The 23,850-nt window shown below is 47.6% G+C and overlaps 1 protein-coding gene across 1 annotated transcript in view; it reads right to left on the bottom strand.

Annotated features, from left to right (window-relative positions):
- LOC144783339 (maestro heat-like repeat-containing protein family member 1) overlaps positions 1 to 23,850 on the bottom strand; it is a 136,016-nt gene that overhangs the window by 98,611 nt on the left and 13,555 nt on the right. The window contains exons 5-6 of the mRNA XM_078662364.1: positions 23,529 to 23,627; positions 22,069 to 22,190 (exon numbers count right to left, since the gene is read on the bottom strand). Of these exons, the coding sequence (XP_078518490.1) occupies positions 22,069 to 22,190; positions 23,529 to 23,627 (221 nt within the window). The remainder of the gene's footprint in view (positions 1 to 22,068; positions 22,191 to 23,528; positions 23,628 to 23,850) is intronic.

The following is a 23,850-nucleotide window of genomic DNA, read 5'->3' as shown; positions in this document are numbered from 1 at the left end:
ACTCACCTGATTCCCAGAGCAGCTGAATACTAGCTGTTGGGAAACGGAATTCACTCGTTTCTTGGCGCCATTGCTCGCCGAGGGAGACGATAGCCACGCCCATCTCTTGCTGGCCACGCCCCCTTCCACGTCACTTGCTACCACTATAACCCATGTGTCAATACCGGAAGCGCAGCGGACGAGCGCAGCGGGCACGCCGATTGCGCGCCCAAGGCGCGCTTAAGGCAAGCTCGTCTGCGCTCGTCCGCGACGAGGACGCGCCTAGCGCCACTTACCCTGCCCAATCCAGCCCTCAATCCCCCTGCTACACCCGGGATGCACTGCTCAATCTACGAGGCTATGCGCACGAAGGTAAGCTCACCTTTGAAGAGACTGCTTCTCCCTTAACTGACTTCACCCACAAGGGCTTAATCGTAGGAGGTCTCTTGAATGTCAGATCTCTACCGAAGCATGCCACTGAAATCAATCTCCTTATAGATTCACACCATCTAGATGTACTTTTTCTAACTGAGACCTGGACACATGCCAATTGTGAGACCGACTTAGCATCTGCCTGCCCTCTAAACTTCAACATTCTACATCTCCCCAGACCCAAAGGCCGCGGCGGCGGAGTTGGCGTCATCTTCCGAGCCTCTTGGCAAATGAACACCATTGACATAGATCCTGTACCCGGAATCGAGCTCTTTGGTCTGACTATAAACTGCCACCCAGGAGTCTCCTTTACGGTGATCATCTGCTACCGACCGCCAGGGGCATTTTCCCTCCCGCAACAACAAGCTCTCCTTACGATCATCACTAACATGGCAACCTCCCATAACAAACTTATTATACTAGGAGATTTCAATCTCTGGCCAAACGGCAGCCTAGATACAGGTTTAGACAACCTTCTGCTGTCTTGTGACAGCGTGGGGCTTCACCAACTGATAAAGGACCCCACCCACTCCGCAGGCAATCGTCTTGACCTTATTTTTTCGAGCCCTAATTTAACTCAAGTAGGCGATATTCTGCCTATGAGCTGGACGGACCACTCGCTCATTAAACTTTACATCACCAACGTCACAATAAGAAAGCCCAAGAATTATTCTCCACCACAATTCTCTTATCGAAACTGGAAAGCTCTAGAAAAACTCAGCACCTCCACTAAAGTCTTTGAGGTGCAGGACAGTTTCTCTCCTACCAGCTCAGTGGAAAACAATTATAGATCCCTCAGCTCGAGAATTATCTTCATCTCGAACTCGGTCGCCCCTTTAAAACTCTGCAAACCCAAAGGTAGAGCACCTGCTCCCTGGTACAATGATTCCCTGAAAACCCTCAAATCAGCCTGTAAACAGGCCGAGAGAAAGTGGAGACACGGATACTGCGACAACAATAAAGCCCTCTGGAAAAACTCACTCCGTGATTACAAATCTGCCATCGCAGAGAGTAAATCGAACTACTACTGCTCCACTATAGCTAACGCTGCTAACAGCCCAAAAAGTATATTTCAGATCCTGGATAATATTATACATCCTGACTGCATCAAGAACTCCATTCCCCCATCTCAGACTCTCTGCGACAACCTCGCTCAGTTTTTCACCGATAAAATTGAGACCATCATCAACAATTTGGCAACGCCCCCGTCACATAACCACCCAACCCCCCCCGGAGTTGGCTTCACCAACCCTGATTCTCCGAGGTCACTGTGCCCTCCTATGAATAGTCTCCTGGCTTTCCCCCTGATCTCTCAAGCAGAATTTGAGAAATTGGCACTGGCCATCACCTCGGGATCTCCCCTTGACCCTTTACCCCCGAAAATCTGGAAAGCATGCGGGCACGAGTTATTCCACACCCTCCGGATGATCTGCAATCAATCTCTCAGCTGTGGTTTCGTCCCTATCCCCTGGAAGCAAGCGCTCATCACCCCGCTACTAAAGAAACCTACGCTGAACCCAGAATGCCTGTCCAACTTCCGCCCCATATCACTTCTGCCATTTCCGGCGAAGGTGCTTGAACGTTGGGTCAGCAATTGCCTCTCAACCCACCTCGAGCAGCATCACGTTCTGGACGAATTCCAATTTGGCTTTCGCCCAGCCCATGGCACTGAAACTGCAGTGCTCACTGCCATGGAAGAGCTTCGAATGCGTGCAGACAGGGGCCAAGCTGTGGCCTTGATCTTATTAGACCTGTCTGCCGCATTCGACACTGTCAATCATGGGACCTTGCTTGAGAGGCTGAGAGAGGCAGGGATCGATGGCACGGCCCTGCTCTGGTTTCATTCCTATCTCAATGACAGAAAACAGGCTGTATCCCTCCCCCCTTTCCAATCGGTCTTCTCCCCTGTCCCTCACGGTGTTCCCCAGGGCTCCTCTATCAATCCGATTCTTTTCAATGTTTACTTGAAACCACTGGTCACTTTAATTAAATCGCACAATATCACTACAGTAAACTATGCGGACGATACCCAGCTCCTTTTCTCTTGGGAGGGCGAAGACTCCATCTCTTTAGAAGCCTTCCATAACTGCCTAAGAGACACCGCAGGCTGGTTACACCGGAACTCCCTCCAGTTTAACTCCTCAAAAACCGAGGTTCTGTTCTGTCCCGCGAGCCGTATACCCCGCCCTCTGCCTGCTGAGTTTTGGCCCCCGGAAAACACTAACAATCCGTTACCTGTTACCAGTGTTCGCAATTTGGGCGTCATGCTAAATCACCAACTGAGCATGGAAACGCAGGTTTCAAGAACAGTCGCCACCTGCTCAGCCCTTATGCGCTCACTGCGCAAAATCCTGCCTCTACTACCACCTTCAGCCCGAGCATTGATAGTCAGGTGTACTATTCTCAGTCGCCTTGACTATTGTAATGCCCTCCTGTTTGAATCCCCTGCGACACTGCTGGACAGACTCCAACGAGTTCAGTCAGCTGCAGCCAAACTGGCTCTTGGTTGGACCAGGAGATCCTCGACCACCGCCGCCTTGGCCGAGCTGCACTGGCTTCCTTTGAAGCAACGTATTGCCTTCAAAGCCCTTTGCTTGGTCTTCAAGGCCCTACACGGTGCAGGACCTAGACCTCTCCAACGTCTGTTCTCGTGGTATATTCCCACCAGAACACTTAGGTCCGCAACCGCCTGCCTTGTGAAAGTACCCAGATGCAAGAAGGCCAGGACAGGGGGAAGATCCTTCAGAGTAGCTGCGGCCAAGTTTTGGAACAGTCTGCCTGCCGATATTCGCCAAATCCCTCACCTCCTACCCTTCAGGAAGCGAATCAAAACATGGCTCTTCCCCTCTAAGTCCTAGCCCACCCCTCTAAGTCCGCTCGCCCACAGTTCACCCCCTCGCCTAAAAACCCAGGAGTAGTTACCAGCGCCAGGATACCTGCCAGGTGACAGCCGCGCTCTATAAATGTTTTAAATAAAATAAAATAAAATAAATAAATAAATAATGGTCCACCAATTCTCTTGGTGAACCTGGTAATCCTAGTGCTCCTGGTCTTATTAGTTGCCTTTGTCCCTCGCTCCTGGTCATTCTTCTCTTCCTGGTATCCCACCTGAAGGGTTTTATCTTCATGCTCCCGGTTTACCAAGTCTTCCTTTTCCTAGTTCCCCTAATCTTTGTGTTGATTTTCATGCTCTTCTTTTTTCTAGATCTCTTCCTCCTGAACATCCTCTTACTCTTCTTTCCCTTCTGCCACCTCGTAGTTTTCCTCAAACTCCTCCTCCTGGTCTTCATCTACATATTCTTGGTCCTAGCCTCCTGGGTATTGTTCATTGTTCATAAGTCGCCCTCATCCTCCTGAGACCATCCTTCTGTTGGTAAATATTATCTTCACCATGGTGCTTCTTGCTGTGCCCGTCCTAGTTGTTCTTCCTTTTGGTCTGAGTCCTATTGGTCCTCATGATCTTCCTTGTCCTTATGCTTGTGGTCCTGCTAGTCCTGGTCATCCTCATCCTGGTACTCCAAATCTGCTGGTGCTATTCCTCCTAGCGGTCTTGGTGTTGGCCTTCAGGATGGTCATGGTGGTGACTGTTGTTCTGGACCTCCTATTTCTCTTCTTGGTCCTCCTCCTCTTTCTGGTCTTCCTCCTCCTGGTTTTCTTCTTTTTTCTCCTACCTCTTGGAAGTCCTTTTCCCTGTCCTCCTGGTCTTGATCCTTTTGGTTTTCCTAGTTCTGGGGCATGGTATTTGTCCCCTGTTGGTTCTAGTGTTCAAAATCCTTCTGGTGGTCTTGAAATCCCAAAACTTTATGGGCATCTTTGTAAAAAAAATTTATGGAGTTTTATACAGCGTGAACTTGACCCGGTATCGGGTGTCAGAGCGCTTTACATAGCACCAGTTGCATTACATGAGGTCACATTCCTTTTTTTAGGCACGGGAGATTAAGTGATTTGCCCAGAATCACAGGATGTTCAGCGTCATTGCCGAAACTTAAACCCGGTTCCCCAAATTCAAGGTCAACCGCCCTAGTCATTAGGCCAACTTCTCTCCCCACTTGACGCCCTACTAGTCATCCTCATGGTCATCTTCCTTCTCCTCATCCTGTGTGCGGTATTCGTAGTGGTCTAGGTTCTCCTTGTGGATATGGTCATCTTTTTTCTTCTTCTGGTGGTCTTCGTCCTCCTGATAGTCTTCCTTTTCTACTTGGCCATCCTTCTCCCCTTTTTTCGCCTTCTGGTTCTGGTCCTTCTGGGCTTCCTCATTCTACTTCTCAACCTAGTTTTACTCAGCCTCCTCTTTTTGTTCGGCTCACTGGTCCTCATGTCCTGGTGGTCCCAGTCATCCTGGTCTTTGGCTGTGTGATCCTCCAGGTCTTTCTCATGGTCCTCCTGCTATAGCTTTCTCTTCATTTTCCTGGACAGGTCCTTGTGTTCTTAATCAAGCTGGTGGACCTGGTCCTCCTCCTCCATTAATTCCTCCTCATCTCTGTGACCTCCTATTCATTCCCCTGGTTCTCCCTCTTCATCGCAGAGGACCTTTAGGTATCTGCCTGCTTTTCCAAGTGCTCCAACCCCACAATATATCCTCATACAAAGTCAACCAGATAAACCTCCAGCTAGAGGGCACACTGAGATGTAGCACAGGTAGATGGGCACAACTGAAAGGAAATCAGCCTCTTGTTTTCTGTTAGATAGTACAATACAGCGTTAATTTGGGTGTTCTTCTAAGCCCTGGATCCCAGTGCCACTGCACCTGTTTCACTTTTAACATTTGTGGACCAAGGTTCCTCAATGTCCCCCTTGCAGTCATGCAGACTGTGCACCAAGGGAGTACAGAGGTCCCTAAATGTGGGAGCATTTGCTTATGAGAATCTCCAGTAACTTGGAGGCAGGAGCTGCAGGACAAAAGATGTGTGCCTAAACACTGTTTTAGGAACACATTTAGATTCACCGATGCTAATGAGGAGAATTCTCTTTCTCACCTACAGTGAAGACTCAGAAGAATCATCGGAAAAATGGCGCAAATTAAGTGCATAGTCAGTATGTCTTACACCAAACTTTTGTGATTTGTTTTTGGTTTTTAGCTGGCTTTCAAATGTTTATTCCAAGTGGAGCCTGTCAAAAGAAGGCCTGGTAAGGAAATTTGAACATCTTGTCCTTGGAACTGTAAGTGATCAGACCCTGCAGAAACTGGCCCACTTAGAGCCTCGGCACTAATCTTTTATTCTAAAGCCTCTCCAAACAATATTTCTGTGGAAATGAAAATTGGAAGATTCAAGATAATGATCCCAATAATGTTTTCACCAAGCTCTACGTCTCTCTTGCTTTTTCAGCAAATACAGTATGAACCCCAGTATACGTGGACTATTTCCTTTGCTAATGTTTTTTTTTAAATTTCACATAGCAACCAAAAGTAGTATTCAATAATGGCAACAAATTATTGATTACCAACATGATACAATTCCAGGGCTCCTCTCAAAATTACCTTGTTTTACCTGTATGTTTGGTCACCAGGAGTGTAATGCAAAGTCATTGTGCTCTTTAGTGAAGGTCCTTTAAAAATGTACTTGTGGTATCCAACTTGTATTTCAAAGGTTGTAAGCAGCCCCTCAGACTAGAGAAGATACAATGTCCCTCTGTATGTTCTAAGCGGTCACTGAGGCTTCAGGATGCCTCATAGCTGCTCAGGACCTATCGCTGGGCTCTAGGGACTGAAGACTTGCTGTTCTGTTGCGATTAACGCACCAATATGGGATGTCAGTATGCTTGATTTCACTTAAATAACCAAATTTGACTTACCCAGTATCACAACAAGTGGAAAAATTACAGCAAGGTTGATGTTCTTTTTTAATTCTAGCACAATTGTTTGGGTTCACATATTTCCTTTATTTATCCTGATTTCATATGTAACAAATAAAAATACAAGTTTTGCTTCTCAAGCTGTCTTCACACATTGTGTACAAATCAGAATTTAGCTGGTTCAGTATTTAGAATGAATGCTTGAAAAGAACAAGTTACTTACCTTCTGTAACGCTTTTTGTGGTAGATACAGTATCTGCCTGTGGATTCCTCACCTTGTGAATATCCCCCTTGCGTCAGCAACATTCGGAAATTCTTTTGTAGCTTCGCGCCGACGTGGACGTGTCATAGAGGCACGGCATCGCACGCGACTCCGCTGACGTCACCGACACTACAATAGGCCCACGCTGGCGTGATGACATCAGTTCCGCCCTTTTTTCCGTGCCTTCGAGGCACACGGACGAACCAATGACAGTAGACATATACATAGTATACGCAGTACAAATACCAAGTTAACACACACAGTGTGAAGCAAATGCAATAAAACATTTGAAATAAACAACTCCTTGATAATAAAATAAATACATTACAGTGACTCTGGTATAGAAGAGTGGACAACGGGGAGGCGAGTGGGTCAGTGAGGAATCCACAGGCAGATACTGTATCTACCAGAATAAGCGTTACCGAAGGTAAGTAACTTGTTCTTCTGATAGATACATCTGCCAGTGGATTCCTCACCATGTGAATAGAGTCCCACAGCAGTCCCCACTCCCGGAGGAGAGTGTCCACTCTCCTAAACCAGAAAATCCTGGAGGACAGAGCGCGCAAAGTGGCCATCCCTCCTCACCTCAGTGTCCAAGCAATAATGCTTTGCGAAAGTGTGGAGGGAGGCCCAAGTAGCCGCTCTACAAATGTCCTCAACAGGCACACCTCTAGAAAGAGCAGATGTTGCAGACTTAGCTCTAGTAGAGTGGGCTCTAATACCCTCTGGAGGATCCTTACCAGCCAAAGAGTAGCAGATCTTTATAAAAAGGATGATCCATCTTGAAAGAGTTCTTTTATGTACCGCTCTTCCTTTCTTGCAGCCAGCAAACCCAACGATGAGCTGGTCATCCATTCGATAGTCTTTAGTTCTATCAATATAAAAACTCACCGCCCTCTTGGGGTCCAGACGGTGTAGCCTCTCCTCCTCCTTGGAAGGATGAGGGGGAGGATAAAAGGTAGGAAGGGTAATAGATTGACCTAAGTGGAAGGGAGACACCACCTTAGGGAGAAAAGCAGCCCTGGTCCTAAGAACCATTCGATCAGCATGAATGGTCAAGAACGGGGGCTTGGAACTAAGAGCTTGAAGCTCACTTACCCTCCTTGCCGAGGTGATCGCAACCAGGAAGACTGTCTTAAAAGACAAAAGCTTCATGGGACACTTGTGTAAGGGTTCGTAGGGAGAATCCATCAAGTAGGTTAATACAAGATTTAAATCCCACTGAGGAACAATAAAAGGAGTAGGAGGGAACTTATTAGTGGGTCCCTTCAGAAATCTCAAAACTACAGGAGATTTGAAAAGAGACGGCTGGTCCGGCAAACAGAGAAATGCCGACAATGCCAAAAGATAGCCCTTCACCGTAGCAACAGCAAATCCTTGCCGCGCTAAAGAAAGAGCAAACTGTAGTATATCAGATAAATGGGCTTTCAAAGGGTCAACAGACCTCTCCCCACACCAAGAGACAAATTTAGCCCATCTGTAGGAATAAATGGACTTAGTGGAGTAACGCCTAGCTGATAATATGACATCCACCACATCGTGTGGGAGAGAAAAAGAGTTCAGGTTGCCCCGTTCAATCTCCAAGCATGAAGGTGTAATGTCTGGAGGTGGGGGTGTAGAACCTGCCCCTCCATTTGAGAGAGGAGATCTGCCCTGAACGGGAGACGGAGCGGCGGGCGAGAGGAGAGGTGGAGAAGATCCGTGTACCACACCCTTCTTGGCCAATCCGGGGCGACCAATATAACTTGGGCCCGGTCTTGGCGAATCTTCCTCAGAACCCGAGGAATCAAAGGTATGGGAGGAAACGCGTAAAGGAGTTGCGAGTCCCAACTCAACTGAAACGCGTCCCCCAAGGCTCCCTGCATCGGAAACTGGAGGCTTCAGAATGACGGGCAGTGAGCATTCTCGCGAGTGGCGAACAGGTCCACCTGAGGAGTCCCCCACGTCTGAAAGACGTGACAAAGCACCTCCAGGTGAAGCCTCCACTCGTGGTCGGCCGAGAACTGCCGACTGAGACTGTCTGCTTGCACGTTCAGAACTCCGGCCAGATGATTTGCAATCAGACAAATCTGGTGGTCCTGAACCCAGGACCAGAGGCGCAGAGCCTTTCTGCAGAGACACTGCGACCCTACTCCTCCCTGCTTGTTGATATACCACATCGCGGTCGTGTTGTCCGTCAAGACTTGCACCGACAGACCGCGAAGGGAGGTAGGCCTTGATCGCCAAACGTATCGCCCGCAATTCCAGAAGGTTGATTTGAAGCAACCTTTCCTCTGGAGACCAAAGACCCTTGACCTCCAGATCCCCCAGAGGAGCACCCCACCCTAGAGTGGATGCATCCATTACTACTGTGGCCACCGGAGGAGGTAGATGAAAAGGCTTTCCCTGAGACAGATTTCCTTCCACACCCCACCAAGACAGATCAGCTGCAGTTTCTCTGGAGATCCTGATCGACTCCCTGAGATCTCCGTTGTGTTGATACCACTGCCTGCGGAGGCACCACTGGAGCGCCCTCATGTGCCAGCGTGCATGGTTGACCAACAGGATGCAGGAAGCCATCAGACCGAGCAGGCAAAGGACCTTCAGGACCGGAACGACCGCTCCATTGTAGAATTAAGGAATCATTTCCTGTATGTCGCGAATCCTTTGAGGTGAAGGGAATGCACGACATACAGTTGTGCCCAGTACAGCACCTATGAACAGGTTGCGCTGGGAGGGCACCAGGTGAGACTTGGGTACATTTATCGAAAAACCCAACCGGTACAACAACTGAGTTGTCTCCTGCAGATGCTGGAGCACCTTCTCTGACGACTCTGCCTTGATCAGCCAGTCGTCCAAATAGGGGAATACTGGAATCCCCGACCTGAGATGTGCTGCCACCACCGCCATCACCTTGGTGAAGACTCGAGGCACAGTAGTAATTCCAAAAGGAAGGACCGCAAACTGATAGTGTCGCGATCCCACCGTAAAATAGAGATACTTCCTGTGCGACTTCAGGATCGGGATGTGGAAATACGCATCCTGCAAGTCGAGCGACACCATTCAGTCTTCTTCCAGCAGCGCTTGGACAACCTGTGCAAGGGTGAGCATCTTGAATTTCTCTTGTTTCAGATAGAGATTCAAGATCCTGAGATCCAGGATTGGACGAAGCCTGCCATCCTTTTTGGGTATCAGAAAATACCGGGAGTAGCATCCCTGACCCCTTTCCTGCTCTGGGACCACCTCTATCGCACCCTTTCTCAACAGTGTCAGCACCTCCTCCTGTAGGAGTAACAGATGTTCCTCCGTGCAAAAACCTTGGCAAGGAGGGTAATTGGGAGGGAATTCCTGAAAGGGACGGGCATACCCATTTTCTACGAGATTGAGAACCCAAAGATCTGATGTAACCGATTCTCAATCCCGTAGAAAGTAGGTAAGCCGACCCCCACCGGACCCACATGATCCTGAATGGCGGATCTAGGGCTGCTTTTCTGAGGCTGGGGGTTAGAGGAGGTAGAGGAGGAAGAGGCTTGATGACCTCGAGGATTAGCTCTTTGCTTTCCCCTATAAGATCTGTACAAGGGGTTCTGCTGCTGCTGCTGCTGCTGCTGCTGACCTTGCCGATAGTTGCGAAAGGGAGAGCGTCTAAAACCTCTGAACCTCTTGGCTGAAGAACCTCTGATTTGAAGCCCTAAAGATTTAGCAGTTGTTCTACTGTCTTTAAATCTCTCCAAAGCCGTATCAGCCTTCTTGCCAAAGAGGCCAGATCCATCCAACGGCAGATCCAGCAAAGCCACCTGAACATCTACCAAAAAGTCTGAAGATTTCAGCCAAGCCGATCTCCTAGTGGCAACCGCAGTGCCCATGATACGTGCCACCGAGTCTGCAGTGTCCAGACCACTCTGTATCACTTGGCGTGCCGCAGCCTGTGCATCTGATAAAACCTCCTCAAAATCTCTCCTGCTGTCATCAGGAATCTTAGGAGCTAAAGTACGCATAGTGTCCATAAGGGCATGCACATACCTCCCCATAAGGCAAGTGGCATTAGTTGACTTCAACGCCATACTTGCAGAGGAGAAGGTCTTTTTAGCCACCTGATCTTGTTTCTTTGCCTCTTTGTCACCAGGGACCTGAGGAAAGGCACTCACATTCTTTTTGGAACCGGCTGCCTGTATGACTAGACTCTCAGGTGACGGATGAGACGTCAGAAAAGCAGGGTCCTCAGGTGCAACTCTGTACCTTCTCGCCACACTCTTGGATACTGCAGGAGCTGTCAGTGGTTTTTTCCACACCTCCATAATAGGTTCCGTTAAGGCTTCATTAAACGGAAGCAATGGTTCCACCATAGAGCTAGGTGAATGCAAAACTTCAGTAAGAAGATTAGACTTAAACTCCACTGTTGGTAAAGTCAATTGCAGAAGTTCTGCTGCCTTCCTCATCACCACATGAGAAGGCTGGACGTCCTTTGAAGGCGTATCAGAGCCGGATGGTAACTCCCACTCAGAAGAAAAATCCAGACTACCAGCATCAGCCAGATCTTCAAAACAATCATCCTCCAATTCACCTTCCTCCATATCAGGACGTGATTCCAAATATCTTTGCTCCTCCAAAAGGCGTTGCGCTTCTCTTCTGGACCTCTCCTTTACACGCTTCGCAGCCGGATCCACCAACGACTCCGACGGAGCCGGGATCGAGGTCGGTATCGAATCCGATGGCCCAGTGGGATGCTCTTGAGGTCAATCTGGAGCGGGCGACGCCGGAACCGGCGTCGACGACCTCGGCGGAGCCGGGTATTGCCATGGCGGCGTCGGAGCCGGCATAAAGGGCATGAATGGAGCAGGAGGATAGGAGTGAGGGACTCCTAAATTGAAGGCCAGAGGACCCATGGGACCCGGAGGTGCGCCAGAGGGGTACCACGCCCTTGAAAAGACGCCATACATAGCATTAAAAAATGCTGATGGGTCCCGGCCTGGGGCTGGGAAGGGTGGCTGAAAACCCTCAGGCTGGTCTTGTGGAGGGTTCGGATTCGGCTCTTCGACAGGCGCAGAATCCGCATCCACCCGAACCTCTTCCTCATCACGGGCCGGGGACGGCGCCGGAGACAGATTCGAAGCCGGAGTAGGCGACTGTACCTGCGACTCCGAAGGCGAGGCCTCACCTTCATGATCCGAGATATCCAGCGTGACCACCTTGGAACGTACCTTCTTCGGTGACCTCGACCTCGAGCCCGATTCCTTACCGGAATGACGTCAGGACTCATGCCTCTTCTTCTTATGTCTCCTTCTCGACTTCGAAGCATGGCCTGAAGCGGACTTCGAAGATGACTCCTCTCGAGATCTGGATCTTGACTTCGATCTCGACCTCGACCTCGAAGATTTTCCCTTGCCAGCCTTCAGCTTCGCTACCAGGAGTTTGGTCTCTCTTTCTCTCAGGGCCTTCGGGTTCATCTTCCGACAAGATGAATATCCATCCACATCATGGTCAGAGCTCAAACACCAAATGCAGGCCTTGTGCGGGTCAGTAATGGACATCATTTTCCCACACTCCCTGCAGGGCTTGAAGCCGGTCTTCTTTGTCGACATCGTGAAGAAACAAGATACAAAGAAGCAGAAAGCTAATAATGTAACAAAGTCACCAGTTGGCTACTGAGATTCTGAAACCGTTAGCGTTGACGACGCGGAAAAAAGGGAACTGATGTCATCACGCCGGCGTGGGCCTATTGTAGTGTCGGTGACGTCAGCGGAGTCGCGTGCGATACCATGCCTCTATGACGTCATCCACGTCCACGCCGGCGTGAAGCTACAAAAGAATTTCCGAATGTTGCTGACGCAAGGGGGATATTCACAAGGTGAGGAATCCACTGGCAGATGTATCTATCAGAAACTATATTCACCGTAATCCCTTCATCTCCCCACTCAATACACCAGCTCAAAGCCGAAGAAATTATCAGGTGTGAGTTTGTCAAATAGTGGGGAATTACAGTCTGAATTGATGTGGTATTTCCGTTTCTCATGGTTACCTTCGGGGCAAACTTGGAATCATACATTTTTCCTGTAACTCAAAATTACTGATACTCAGAACATTGGTAGTGTCAGGTGTGGAATACCAATATCTTGGCCCAAAGTGCACATGATGGAGGCCAGAACAATTGCACACCTCCACCTGTGGTGTAAGTGACTCACCAATGGAATTCTTTAGTTCTGTATTTGGTCCTCATTTCTCAATAATTTATTATTTCATTGAAGCTAATTTCTCACTATGGGATAGGGTGTTCATTATGGAGCGGATCACTTGGGAATGGTTGCAGTGGCAGGCATGGACAGCAAATCGAGGTCACACTCACCTTGAGCCAACGAAATGCCATATCAGCAGGCAGCTGGGGTTGGAGGCTTTCAACCTCTTTAACCAACCATGGAAGCTCTTTATCTAGTTGCTCCTCTGGCAGGACGGAGGCCAAATGTCCCAGAGTGGTGATAACCTGCCCCCAGACCTGTTCAGATAAATGTATTTATTTATTTATTTAGAAAGGTTTTCTATAGCGCTGGCTACATCCATGGGTATCAGAGCGCTTTACATAAGTATGAAGATAATACAGTCGGAAAGTATCCGAAGAAATACACATCATAAAGTTAAAAAATACAGTAATAAAGTGCGGTGTTAAGTTAAGATCAGTATAGGGAACAAAGTAAACATAAAATTTTTCAGTATAGGGAACAAAGTAAACATAACATTTTGCGTTGGTAAATAAGCGACAGAGGGAACTGCTTGAAGGAAAAGATATAGTGCGTACATACAATTATTTACAGCAACAAGAGGATTAACTACTTGGTTAGTGTATATAGGAAGCAGTAAGCATGAGCGCTAAATCCGCTCCGCTCGCGGATTTTGCTTTTTTTTGGTAAATTCGCGATCCGCGAACTCTCGCGAATTTACCGAAAATTCGCAATCCGCGAGCGGCGGATTCCTAGGTCAAAAGTTCAACCCTTGCTGGCCAGTTGTTGTAACTATTTTACGATGGCGCCGGCAAGCTGCCAGCGCCATCGTAAAATAGTTACTAAATTAGCTTCAACAGGAAGCACTAATAGATAAAATCAAGCAGGCGCTCGTGCATCTGCTTGATTTTATCTATTCGCGCTTCCTGTTGAAGCTAATGTAGCAACTATTTTAGGATGGCGCTGGCAGCTTGCCGGCGCCATCGTAAAATAGTTTACAGGCAAGGCAGCTGTGCCCTCTTCCCAAAACGGTGGCGTCTTGTTGAATAAATATGAAGGGCAGGGTTCATTCTGGCACGATGGTCCTGGCACAAAATCAAACCTCAACCGGAAGCTTACTTATGTAAGCATGAGCCCTAGTTGAAGCTTAAATTCAGTGACTCATTTATCGGCCCCAAAAACAATCGTGAGCGATGTCAAGGCTGGGCAGCTGTCTATGATCGGTATCTGACCTTTTATACACACAAGAGGCATGTGCACTCGTATGGAAGCCCCGCCCCAAATCCGCAATTACGAAAATCCGCTGGTACGCGGATTTTGCGGATCCACGATCCGTGAATACGCAAATTTGTGAATCGTGGATCCGCAAAATCCGCCCATGCTTAGGAAGCAGGTTTGATGTGCGCGGAGGGGTGAAGGAGTGAAAGGAAGGGATCACGGAGATGGGGAGGGGGAGAAAGGGTAGGGGAGAGGGGGAAGAAAAGTCAGGGGGGAGGAGGAGGGGTGGATTGTTTGGGGAGAGGGAGGCGTAGACGAAAAGAGAGAAGATTTAAGGGCCCCAATATTTGTGAACCAGGTAGAGTTTGAAGTCTTTTTTGAAGCTGAAGTAAGAGGGGTTCCAGCATAAATCAATAGGGAGGGTGTTCCATATGTTGGGAGCATTACCTGAGAAGGAACGAGATTTAGAGGCTTTCTTTTTTGAAGAGGGGGGACGAGGAGGAGTGTGTTGGTGCTTCTCAACTGATGGGAGCAGCCTGCTATTTTGAGTTTGCTTGAGAGGTAGATCGGGGACTTAATGTGAGGGGCTTTGTGTGTAATGCAGGCAGTTTTGTAGGCAGATCTGCCTTCAAGAGGAAGCCATTTAAGGACTTTAAGGGCAGGAGAGATGTGGTTGAAACGTCTAGTGTCCGTTATAAGTCTGGCCACCAGGTTGATTATGGTTTTGAGGGGGGCAAGGTGGACTTTGGGGGTTCGGGAAAGGATATCGTTGCAGTAGTCAATTTTCGAGAGGACTAGCAGTATGGATTTGAAATCTTCATCTGGGATGAATGGTTTTATTTTTTTGAGCTGGCAGAGAGTGCAGAGTGCTCCTTTAGCCTAGTTTTTTATATGGGAATTGAGAGTAAGCTTATTGTCAAATGTAATGCCCAGAGTTTTAACTGTTTTGGATAAGGAGAGTGGGCAGTTGAGGGCATTGAGATCGGAGATCCATGATTGCATAGGGAGTGAGTTGTTTTCAGGGGAGAAAAGAATAATTTCAGTTTTATTAGGGTTGAGGTTGAGATGGTTGGAGTGGAACCTGGATTGGATCAAAATCAAGGTGTTATTTAGGTGCAGGACATCAGAATGGGATTTAATTTTACAGTATAGTTGAGTGTCATCGGCGAATAGGTACTAGTTAATTCTGGCTTGTTTTAGTATGGCAGTGAGGGGTTCCATAAAGAGTTTGAAAAGTGCTGGAGAGAGAATAGAACCTTGGGGAACACCACGAGAGACTTGAGAAGGGTTTGAGAGACAATTTTTGATTTTGACTTGTTGAGTTCTATGTTGAGAATAGGAAGTGAACCAGTTAAGGACAGGGCCATTAAGGCCAAACCAACATTTGAGTGTGTTAAGTAGGGTTGTGTGGTTGACAGTGTCAAATGCAGCAGAGAGGTTGAGGTTAATGAGTAGGGAGGACACACCCGTATCAGGGTATGGTGGATGTCATCAACGATTTTTAGCAATGCGGTTTCAGTGCTACAGCCTTTATGAAAGACGGATTGTAGAGGGTCAAGAAGGTTGAAAGTGTCAATGTGTTTGTCCAGTTGGAGTAGGGCATATCTATCAAGGGCTTTGGAGAAGAGGGGGAGGTTGGAGATAGGGCGGAGGTTGTTAGGATCGTCAGGATCAGCTTTAGGGTTTTTGAGAATGGAGGTGATTTGACCAAGTTGAAGGGAGACTACGACACACCCCGAGGTAAGGGAGGAGTTGATGATAATGGTCCAGTATGGGACAATGACATGTTTAAGATCTTGGACAAGGTTAGAAGGGAGAGGGTCTTTTGTGTGAGAAGATGGTTTTAGTTTAGACAAGATATTAGAGGCTTCAAGTTTGGATACAGGGAGGAAATTATGAAATGAGGCTTTGTTTTTAAGTTGTTGGTGGGCGGAGTTGGTTTCAGGTATGATTGCAGCAGAAAGGAGTGGGGATGAAACAGGGGGCAGTGTGGCTAAGGCAGGGAGTACAGGGGCGGCTTCCGGGGTACTCTGTCAGTTGGGAGGGGTCTGAATTTGAGCAAAAGTTTGATCAATCTTGCCAATTTTTCAGAGAAGTAGTTGGCGATTTCTTCACATTTGGTAGTGGAGGCCGTAAGATTAAAGGGGGTAGCGGAGGTTTGTTTTCTAACAATGTTGAACAGTTCTCTGGGTCTATATTTGGCACTTGAGAGTTGCGAACAGAAAAAAGATACCTTTTCATTAAAGATGTGTTTCTTGTAGGAGGATCTGGCAGCTCTGAGGAGGGCAATATGGGAGGGAGAAGGGTCTAGTTTCCAGGTTCTTTAAGTCATTCTGAGAGCACGTCTTTCTATGTTGAGGTCTGAGTTAAACCAAGATTTAGAGGGGATTTTTTTTTTGTTTTAAGTTTAGACTGAGCTATTTGGTCTAGAACCTCAGAGACCGATTTATTGAAATGCTCGGTGAGCTCATTGGTGTTAAGAGAAAGAGGGGTGAGGCGAAGTTGAGTTTGGACTCCAATACTCCGGGGGGGATGAGATCAAAGTTTCGAATTAATTTCACAGTAATGGTGCTTTTCGGTGGGGGGATCGGGGCCGAGGGGGAGATTGTGAAACGAATGAGGTGGTGGTCTGACTAGTCAATAGGGATGATGTTGGAAAGGGAGGCCAGGTCATTGTTAGAGATGATGACATCAAGAATGGCGCCTTTAGAGTGAGTTGGGGAGAGGCAGAGTTGTTTGAGGTCGTTAATCTCTAGGAGATTGGAAAGAAGTGTAACTGAGGGGTTATCTTGTTCATTCCAGTGGAGATTGAGATCGCCAAGGAAGAGACCTTTGGAGTTAGATAGAGAGGATTGAGTAAGAAGGTTGGATAATTTGTCTACAAAGTGAGGAGTGTCACCAAGAGTTGGTAGATATTGAGTTCAGCACCTAGGTATTCGAAAGTTGAGTAGTCAGTATTCTTGGCAAGAGAGAGTTGGAGTTGGTTTTTAAAGATTATAGCTATTCCCCCTCCTTTCCCCACTGGTCTGTCCTTTCTGATGATAGAGTAGCCAGGGGGGCAGAGTAGGTCAAGGATGGGTGATGAGTGATCATTCAGCCATGTTTCAGTGAGGAAGGCGATATCAATAACTTCACTCAAGATATTTTCAGAGATTTCGGATGCATGGCAACCGGCCGAGCGGCAGTTGACAAGCATACAGGTTAGGGGATAAGGGTTAGTTTTGAGAGGGTGGGAGAAGATGATGGTATGTTGCGGGGGAGTCTGGGGGAGCTAGGAGAGAGTGGGATTCCACTAGCCCCCAGGATAACTGTAATGAGAGAGTGAGGGGGGAGAGATCTTTAGGCGGTGTTGAAGGAAGGTGAGAGATTTCAGATGTATGGCAAATGGTCGAGTGGTGGTACGTTGAAGGGGGAGTCTGGGGGAGCAGGGAGAGGGGGGATTCGACTAGTCCCCAGGATAACTGGGATGAGAGAGTGAGGGGGAGAGATCCTTAGGCGGTGTTGAAGGGAGGTAAGATTTGCAAAGGGCAGAGAGGTCAGATTTTGAGAGACCGTTCAATGTGCGATGAGGCCTATGAGTACGGCAGCGGAGGGGAGTAGTTCTCCAGTGTTTGGGATTAGTGACTGTTGAACTTGGCCCTTTTCCCCCACATTTTTCGCTTTCACCCCCCAACATGTAGGATGTCTCCCCCATGGTAAAGGTTACTGAATAGTCCATGTGTGGTGTGAGACGCCATGTTAATGTTAAATGTAATGCAATGGTGTGTACATTTATTTTCCCCCATTGTAAACATGTACCCTGGTGAAATGCTGCATTTGTGTTTTGCATTTAAAATGGCTGCCAAGGCTATGCGTTGTGCCACCTGACTGCAGGAGGTTAGCAGTCTAGTTGTTAGGTACCCAGCCACCCATGCATTTGGAGGGAAAGCCTGGCACCCAGGGTGCTCTACTCCTCCCCCTGAGCCAGTTAGAACTAGTTTGCCTGTCTGCGGTGGGTTAGCGGTCTAGTTGTCTGGTACCCAGCAATCCCAGCATTTGGAGGGACCTTCTAGAAGCTTCCAGGCATTCTGGTATAGGGAGAGCAGTAGAGATGTGATGAGCAGAGACAGAGCTGGGACAGGAATGTGAGGGGACCTGCTGCCAGGGGATACCGCCACTTGGGCCTGTGTGCTGGACCCTGCACCCATCTAGGACCCCCCTACTGTCCCCAGGGCTAGTGGAGCCCCACTTCAGGAGTTCAGGCTGCCGTGTGAGAGGAGGGCCACGCTGCAGTGGGGATGGTAAACGCCTACCACCCTGCTTTGATGATGCCCCCACTACCTGCTGACCTGGCCCAGTAGTGCCTACTGCTCTGTCCCCCGGACCCCTGAGGAAGGAGGGCCCCCCTAGGTCCCTGGAGCTGCCGGGACCCTGCCCTATGCAAGCGCTGCGCAAAGAAGCGCCCAGAAGTGAAGGAGCATCTGGGACCCCCCCCCCAGGAGGTGAGGAGTGTTACCCTGAGCCTGCTGCTGGGACTGTCCGCCCCCTTTCGCTGTGCTCCTGGACGTGCTGGGCCTGGAGGAGGCGCTGCATGCCAAGCGCTATAATCCTGGAAGCGCTGTGCTGCAGAAGCCCTGGGTAGTCCTGAAGTGCCTGAACTGTACTGCCTGCTGTGTGTGCCTGCAAAGCGCCGCTTCAACCAAGCGCTGGACTGTTGGAAGGGCTGCCTGGCCCTGGATAAGTGCTGCCTGCTAAGCTCTGTGATCTAGAAGCGCTTTATGAGGAGCTGGGCTGAGGAGAAGCGCTGTGTGGTGGCTAGCGCTGCGCAGCTGGAAGAGGCTGCTTTTGTGTTCCTAAGCGCTACCGCCTCTCAGCCTTGTAAATAGGGCAGGAGCCTACCCCACCTCCGCTCGGGGAGCAGTGTCTGCGTCTGTCTGGTGAGGCATCGAGGCACATTGTCGGTGCCTGGCTTTCACCCTACTTCCTAGGAAGCCCGGAGCGAGGAGCAGAAGTGTGGAGACATTGCCAAGAGCCCGGTGAGTGTGGGGATCAAACAGACTGTGTTGGGGGGTGTATCGGGGCATACTGTCGGTGCCCAACCCCCGATGCCAGCATTCCGTGGTGAACTGCCGCTCCCAGGAACAGTATTGTTCTCCAGGTGCCCCGCCTGGCAGCGGGCACCTGCAACGTTGGGCCAGTAGACCCAGGACAGAGACTCGGAGGTATGGGCCCCGGGTGGTTCAGGGACCTGGGTTGTGCCTGCAGTAGTTAGTTGCCTGATTCCAGGCCAATAGGGGAAGTCAGGCTATGGAAGTTTAGCTGCAGATGGTCCTGCCTCATGTGTGATACCACTGTTGAGGGGGGGGGGAATGCCGGTCTTGGGTGCCTAGTGTTTTTATGTCACCGGGAAGTGCTTTTGAGCCCCTATTCGGTTAAGGCTGGGTGCTTAGGTCACTGTGCCCCTACTCATGATTAGTTGAGCCAATGTGGATGTGTGCTCTGCAAATCTTATGAGCACCGTGATTCCTGCCCAAGGATAAGGCTCCTGCCTGATGCCCAGAGGTCCCTCTACTGAGGTTGTAGGCCCGATGTCAATGTTATGCACCCATTGTTTCTTTTCTTGCAGGAGGTGCTCGTGAATTCCTGCCTGATGTTAAGGTTCGGCACCTAAGGTTGATTTGATGGTGTACTTACTTGCCCCAGGATGCTCCAAAGAGTTATTGGTGCCCATGGTAAATGTGAATATGCCTTTCTAGGCCTGATGTAATGTTGTTTGCTCAATGTTCCTTTTGTTGCAGTGGATGCAAACGCCAGGCAGGAGTTACCTTCATACCTAATGTGTATCTTATGTCTAATGCCTGACTTTACGCCTACAACTTACTTCTAGGTGAGGCCAAGGATGAAGGTCTGAGTTTGCCCTGCAATATCAATCATATGTGTTACGCATTTCCTGACATTCTTTTATTTCAGCTGGACACTAATGGACTTCCTTAACCCTTTTTCTTATTTCTCCCATTTTTCCTTGTAAATAATCCCCCGGGTATACTTGCTCTGGCGCCAGTTGGCACCTCATTGTGATTACTGCTATTGTTGTGTTTTACCTTTGCTGGTTGGAGATAATACAACACTTATTCTTTTTCTAACCAGAAGCGGTGTCGTGTCTCTTTTGTGGTGTGCCTGGTGTGTCGTCTGTGAGTACTGCGTGGATGCTTCACACATGTCCTCTGAAGTTTGGCTCCATGCTACCCCCTGCAGAATTGGTAACCCTTTTTCTGACAGTGACCTTTTGAAAGCCAGAGTAGGGAGAAGTAGGGAGAAGTAGAAGTAAAGTGGGGGGCCCTGGGGCTGAGGGATATAAGTTGTTTATAATCCTCTCTAAGTAGAGAGAGTTTGGTCACTAAGGTAGTAATATTTCAGTCAATGTTGATGAGTGTTTGGGTAAGGAGGGTGAGCGGGGGAACAGAAGGGGCAGGGGTGGGGAAGGGTGTATTTTCAGTATTGGTTGGTAGGAGGAAGTTAATGTTCAGGGAGGGAAGGTTGTCGGGAGTAGGTGAGGGACGTAAAATCATGTCGAGGCATGGAGGGGGGGTGGAGGAGGGCGGGGCACTGAGAGAGGAAGGAGATAGTTTTGAGTAGAGGGTAAGAGGTTGAAATGAGTGTGGGGAGAAATAACATCAATGTGGGAGAAGGAGTGTAGTTAAGAAAAGGGAGGCTCGGAGAAGGGTGTGTAATAGAGTGAGGGGCAATGAGGGGTATTTTGGTAGTATAGCTGGGGCAGGAGGTGGGGTTGGGAGTTGGAGAGGTGAGAATGGGAGTTGGCGGGAGTGTTATTAGAGGGCGCGGGATTTGGTTTGTTCATGAGCAAGAGATTTGGGGAGATGCAGAGTGAGTTGGGGATGTCAAGGGGGATTCAGGAGAGAGCGATTGATTAGAAGTAGAGGCTTGGGAAGGGGCAGAGGAGGAGAGGAGAGGACGAGAGGGGTGTGAGGAAGGGTACCATCAGGGTTTGGGGGAGAAGTGTGTTAAGAGGATGAAGAGTAGGGGAAAATGGGTGAATAGAGGGAAGAGCAATATGGAGGGCACAGGTGGTTTGGGTGTTAGAAATGGGGTTATGAGTTTGGGGGCATTGGTTATTAGCGTAAGTGAGGGTAGAATTATTGGCAAGCGTTACACTTAAATTACACCTGGTTTTCAGTACCCCACACTAGACATTAACTACTAAAAAACATGAGCCACATGTGGAAGTAGGTGGTTCCCTGTAGAGGCAGCTGCACCTGACACCTGTTCTCCAGGACGTTTTTTTGACTTACAAAGGCAGAGGCTTGTTTTACTGGCAGTATAAAAAACTAGACAAGACTGATTCTGAAAAATAGAAATCTTATCCATGAATTTGTTTCCACAAATACTTCAAATATATTATAATTCCAAGTGTTTATATTTATCCTGATTAATGAATTTAATATCGGAGTAATTACCTCCAATTCCATTTTTAAAAGTGCATAGACCCTTGGGTTCGCCGCCATACCCTTCCTATTCCGTATCCCTCACAACCCTCACTTGTGTTATTTGGATGAGAGTTCTACATCCACTCTCCCTGTTTACTCCCCTCCTCCACTTTTGTATTTTATATGTTTTCCCTGCCACCCACCACGTCTCTCACCTGTTTCCTACTCCCCTACTTAAGTCATCTCTTCCCTGAAGCCCCTCACTACCACTCCTGCCATTAATCCTCAATACCATTTTAAATCTGTACCATCATTTTATCCCAATACCCATTGTTCTCCTTGCCTCCTCTACCTGTTAAGATTGTGGTAGACGTAAAACAGAGACTCCTGCAACTCCGATTTTATTAAATTACCCTAGTATCTCACTCTGTCCCTTTCTTTTTCAAAAATACTTATTACACTTACTGTTCCTTAGTACTTTAGTATTATGACATGGTTTAGCTTTAATTTTGTTTTACATAGCTGCCTGATATGCATTGGATACTTGGTATGGTACAATACAGGTTTTTACACATTTTAGTAATCTACAAGAATAGGGATTGCAAGTCTGGATCAAGAGAAGGAATTACATTTTGTTTGTAGTTCATCAAATGAAGTGCATATTCAAAGGCAGAGGGAGTCTTGTGTATAAATCAGTCTTCTCACAAAACGGTACAGCTCTAATAAATCACCCTCTGCGCTCTGTTATTTCCCCACTTTTCCAACTCACCTCCTGCAGACTGGGGATGGTTTCAAGAAGAAAGACCTTGCAGGCTGAGTAGGCTTCAAAGAAAAGTGTGACTAAGGGAGCATCTACAGTGGCAGCAAACTGGCCTGCTAACATCTCAATGACTGCAGAAACAGTAAAAAATCACAGTTAAAGATCAAAGGCTTAACTGTTGCATTATTCTGCACATTCACCACCTTGCCTGGTAGGACATACTGAACAAAAACAGTGCAATGTGTTTGCTGACAGCAAATGATTTTTTGCATGAATTAGACTCAATTCACATAGGTTTTCTCTGACTCTCATGGGTCATGTAATGGCATCCATTTCAATCCTACATCCTATTGTACTTTTGTAGCATTCTAGACACTAGACATTACATGGTAATCATTCCACATTACTGCAACTCACTGTATTGAACTCAAAAGAATGAAAGGACAAATATGTATCACAAGGGTGCTTTCTACTTAAATTTGTATGTGGTTAACAAAGAAGTGCTGGTTCGGGTATCACCAGAGTAAAAAAAGTGGTGTAATGATTTTGCACTATTTTGCTCCTCAGGAAGGAAGAAACGGAACCAATTTAATCTCATACATCTGATTCACTCAATTTTCTATTTTAAACATTACAAAAAGTGTGGACTCAAATTTCCTGTCCTAATATTGTAAATGTTTAGTTGGGAGCAAAACTTGCTTCCTGCATTCTCTATTTTTTAAGTGGTAAAAATGGTTAAAATATATTAACTCCATGATTTGCACCAGTCAAAACATTTACTTAATATGGTGCTTAGTTTGCAATTGTGTGAGCTGTAGGTTGCAGCGAGATGCCTGTGCAAATGAAATAAACAAATACCTCTTGAAAATGATGCACGGTTTCTGCAGGTTTTAATGCTCCTCTTCCTATGGAGGTAATTTCATAACTTAAGACCAGATTCTGGGTTTGTCAGATGGGTATCCCGTCACACACGTGATGGAGAACTGGTCTGTCTAATTACAGGTATAATAGGATATAAAGGACTTGTAATAAGTCCGCGGGAACAGACGTAAAGTTTGCAATGGAGCAATTTGTCCACCAAACTCTAAATCAGGCCCTTATATTTTGGTTACTAAAAAGAATAGGTTTTTCCTGGAGGTGTGCTCTTCAGACATGAGATGTGTTCCCCTTCTGACATGGCAAACTTGACACTGCAGCTCAGCATGCAAGTTCAATTGGCAGATGTACTAGAAAGTAGTGGAGTTACACTTTATGCAGACCAATGTTGCAGTTGAATTCTGATTTGGGCCACAAATGAGTATTCAATGCAGATAAGTTAGAAGTTGCTCAAAACTATGGGATGACTATGGACTATTATTCTCTGCACCAATCAGACATAAGAAATTGCATCTCTTAATAAAGGTGTCCTTTCCCCACACTCCCGCAACCATCATACAGAACCCTACCCTTCCACCAGCGCACGTACACACCAAGGCTAAACCAATATTTCTGGTTGACTGTAGAAGCAGTCTTCATTACAGGATAGAAGGTTCTGAGAATCAGACCCAGGTGTGATTCAATTTCTGGTCCTGCAAGAGAAAATAAAAAATCATTATTAATGAAAAGAAAGACGAATACCAACTTAAAATGATGAGTGTGCTACAAAGCTCATGTGTTTGTTATGATACATGTTAAAAATTAACTTGATGCATGGCTTTCTAAATTTTCCACTCAGCAGCAAATGAAACTTCAAACCTCCGAGGTAAAGGGGAACCAAATTTCACCAGATTTGATATAGGAAAATGGGCGCCT

The sequence above is a fragment of the Lissotriton helveticus genome, chromosome 9, assembly GCF_964261635.1.
Source record: "Lissotriton helveticus chromosome 9, aLisHel1.1, whole genome shotgun sequence".
NCBI classification, from domain to species: Eukaryota; Metazoa; Chordata; class Amphibia; order Caudata; family Salamandridae; genus Lissotriton; species Lissotriton helveticus.
Note: the sequence above shows the minus strand (reverse complement) of the source record. Positions and strands in the feature narration are given on the sequence as shown.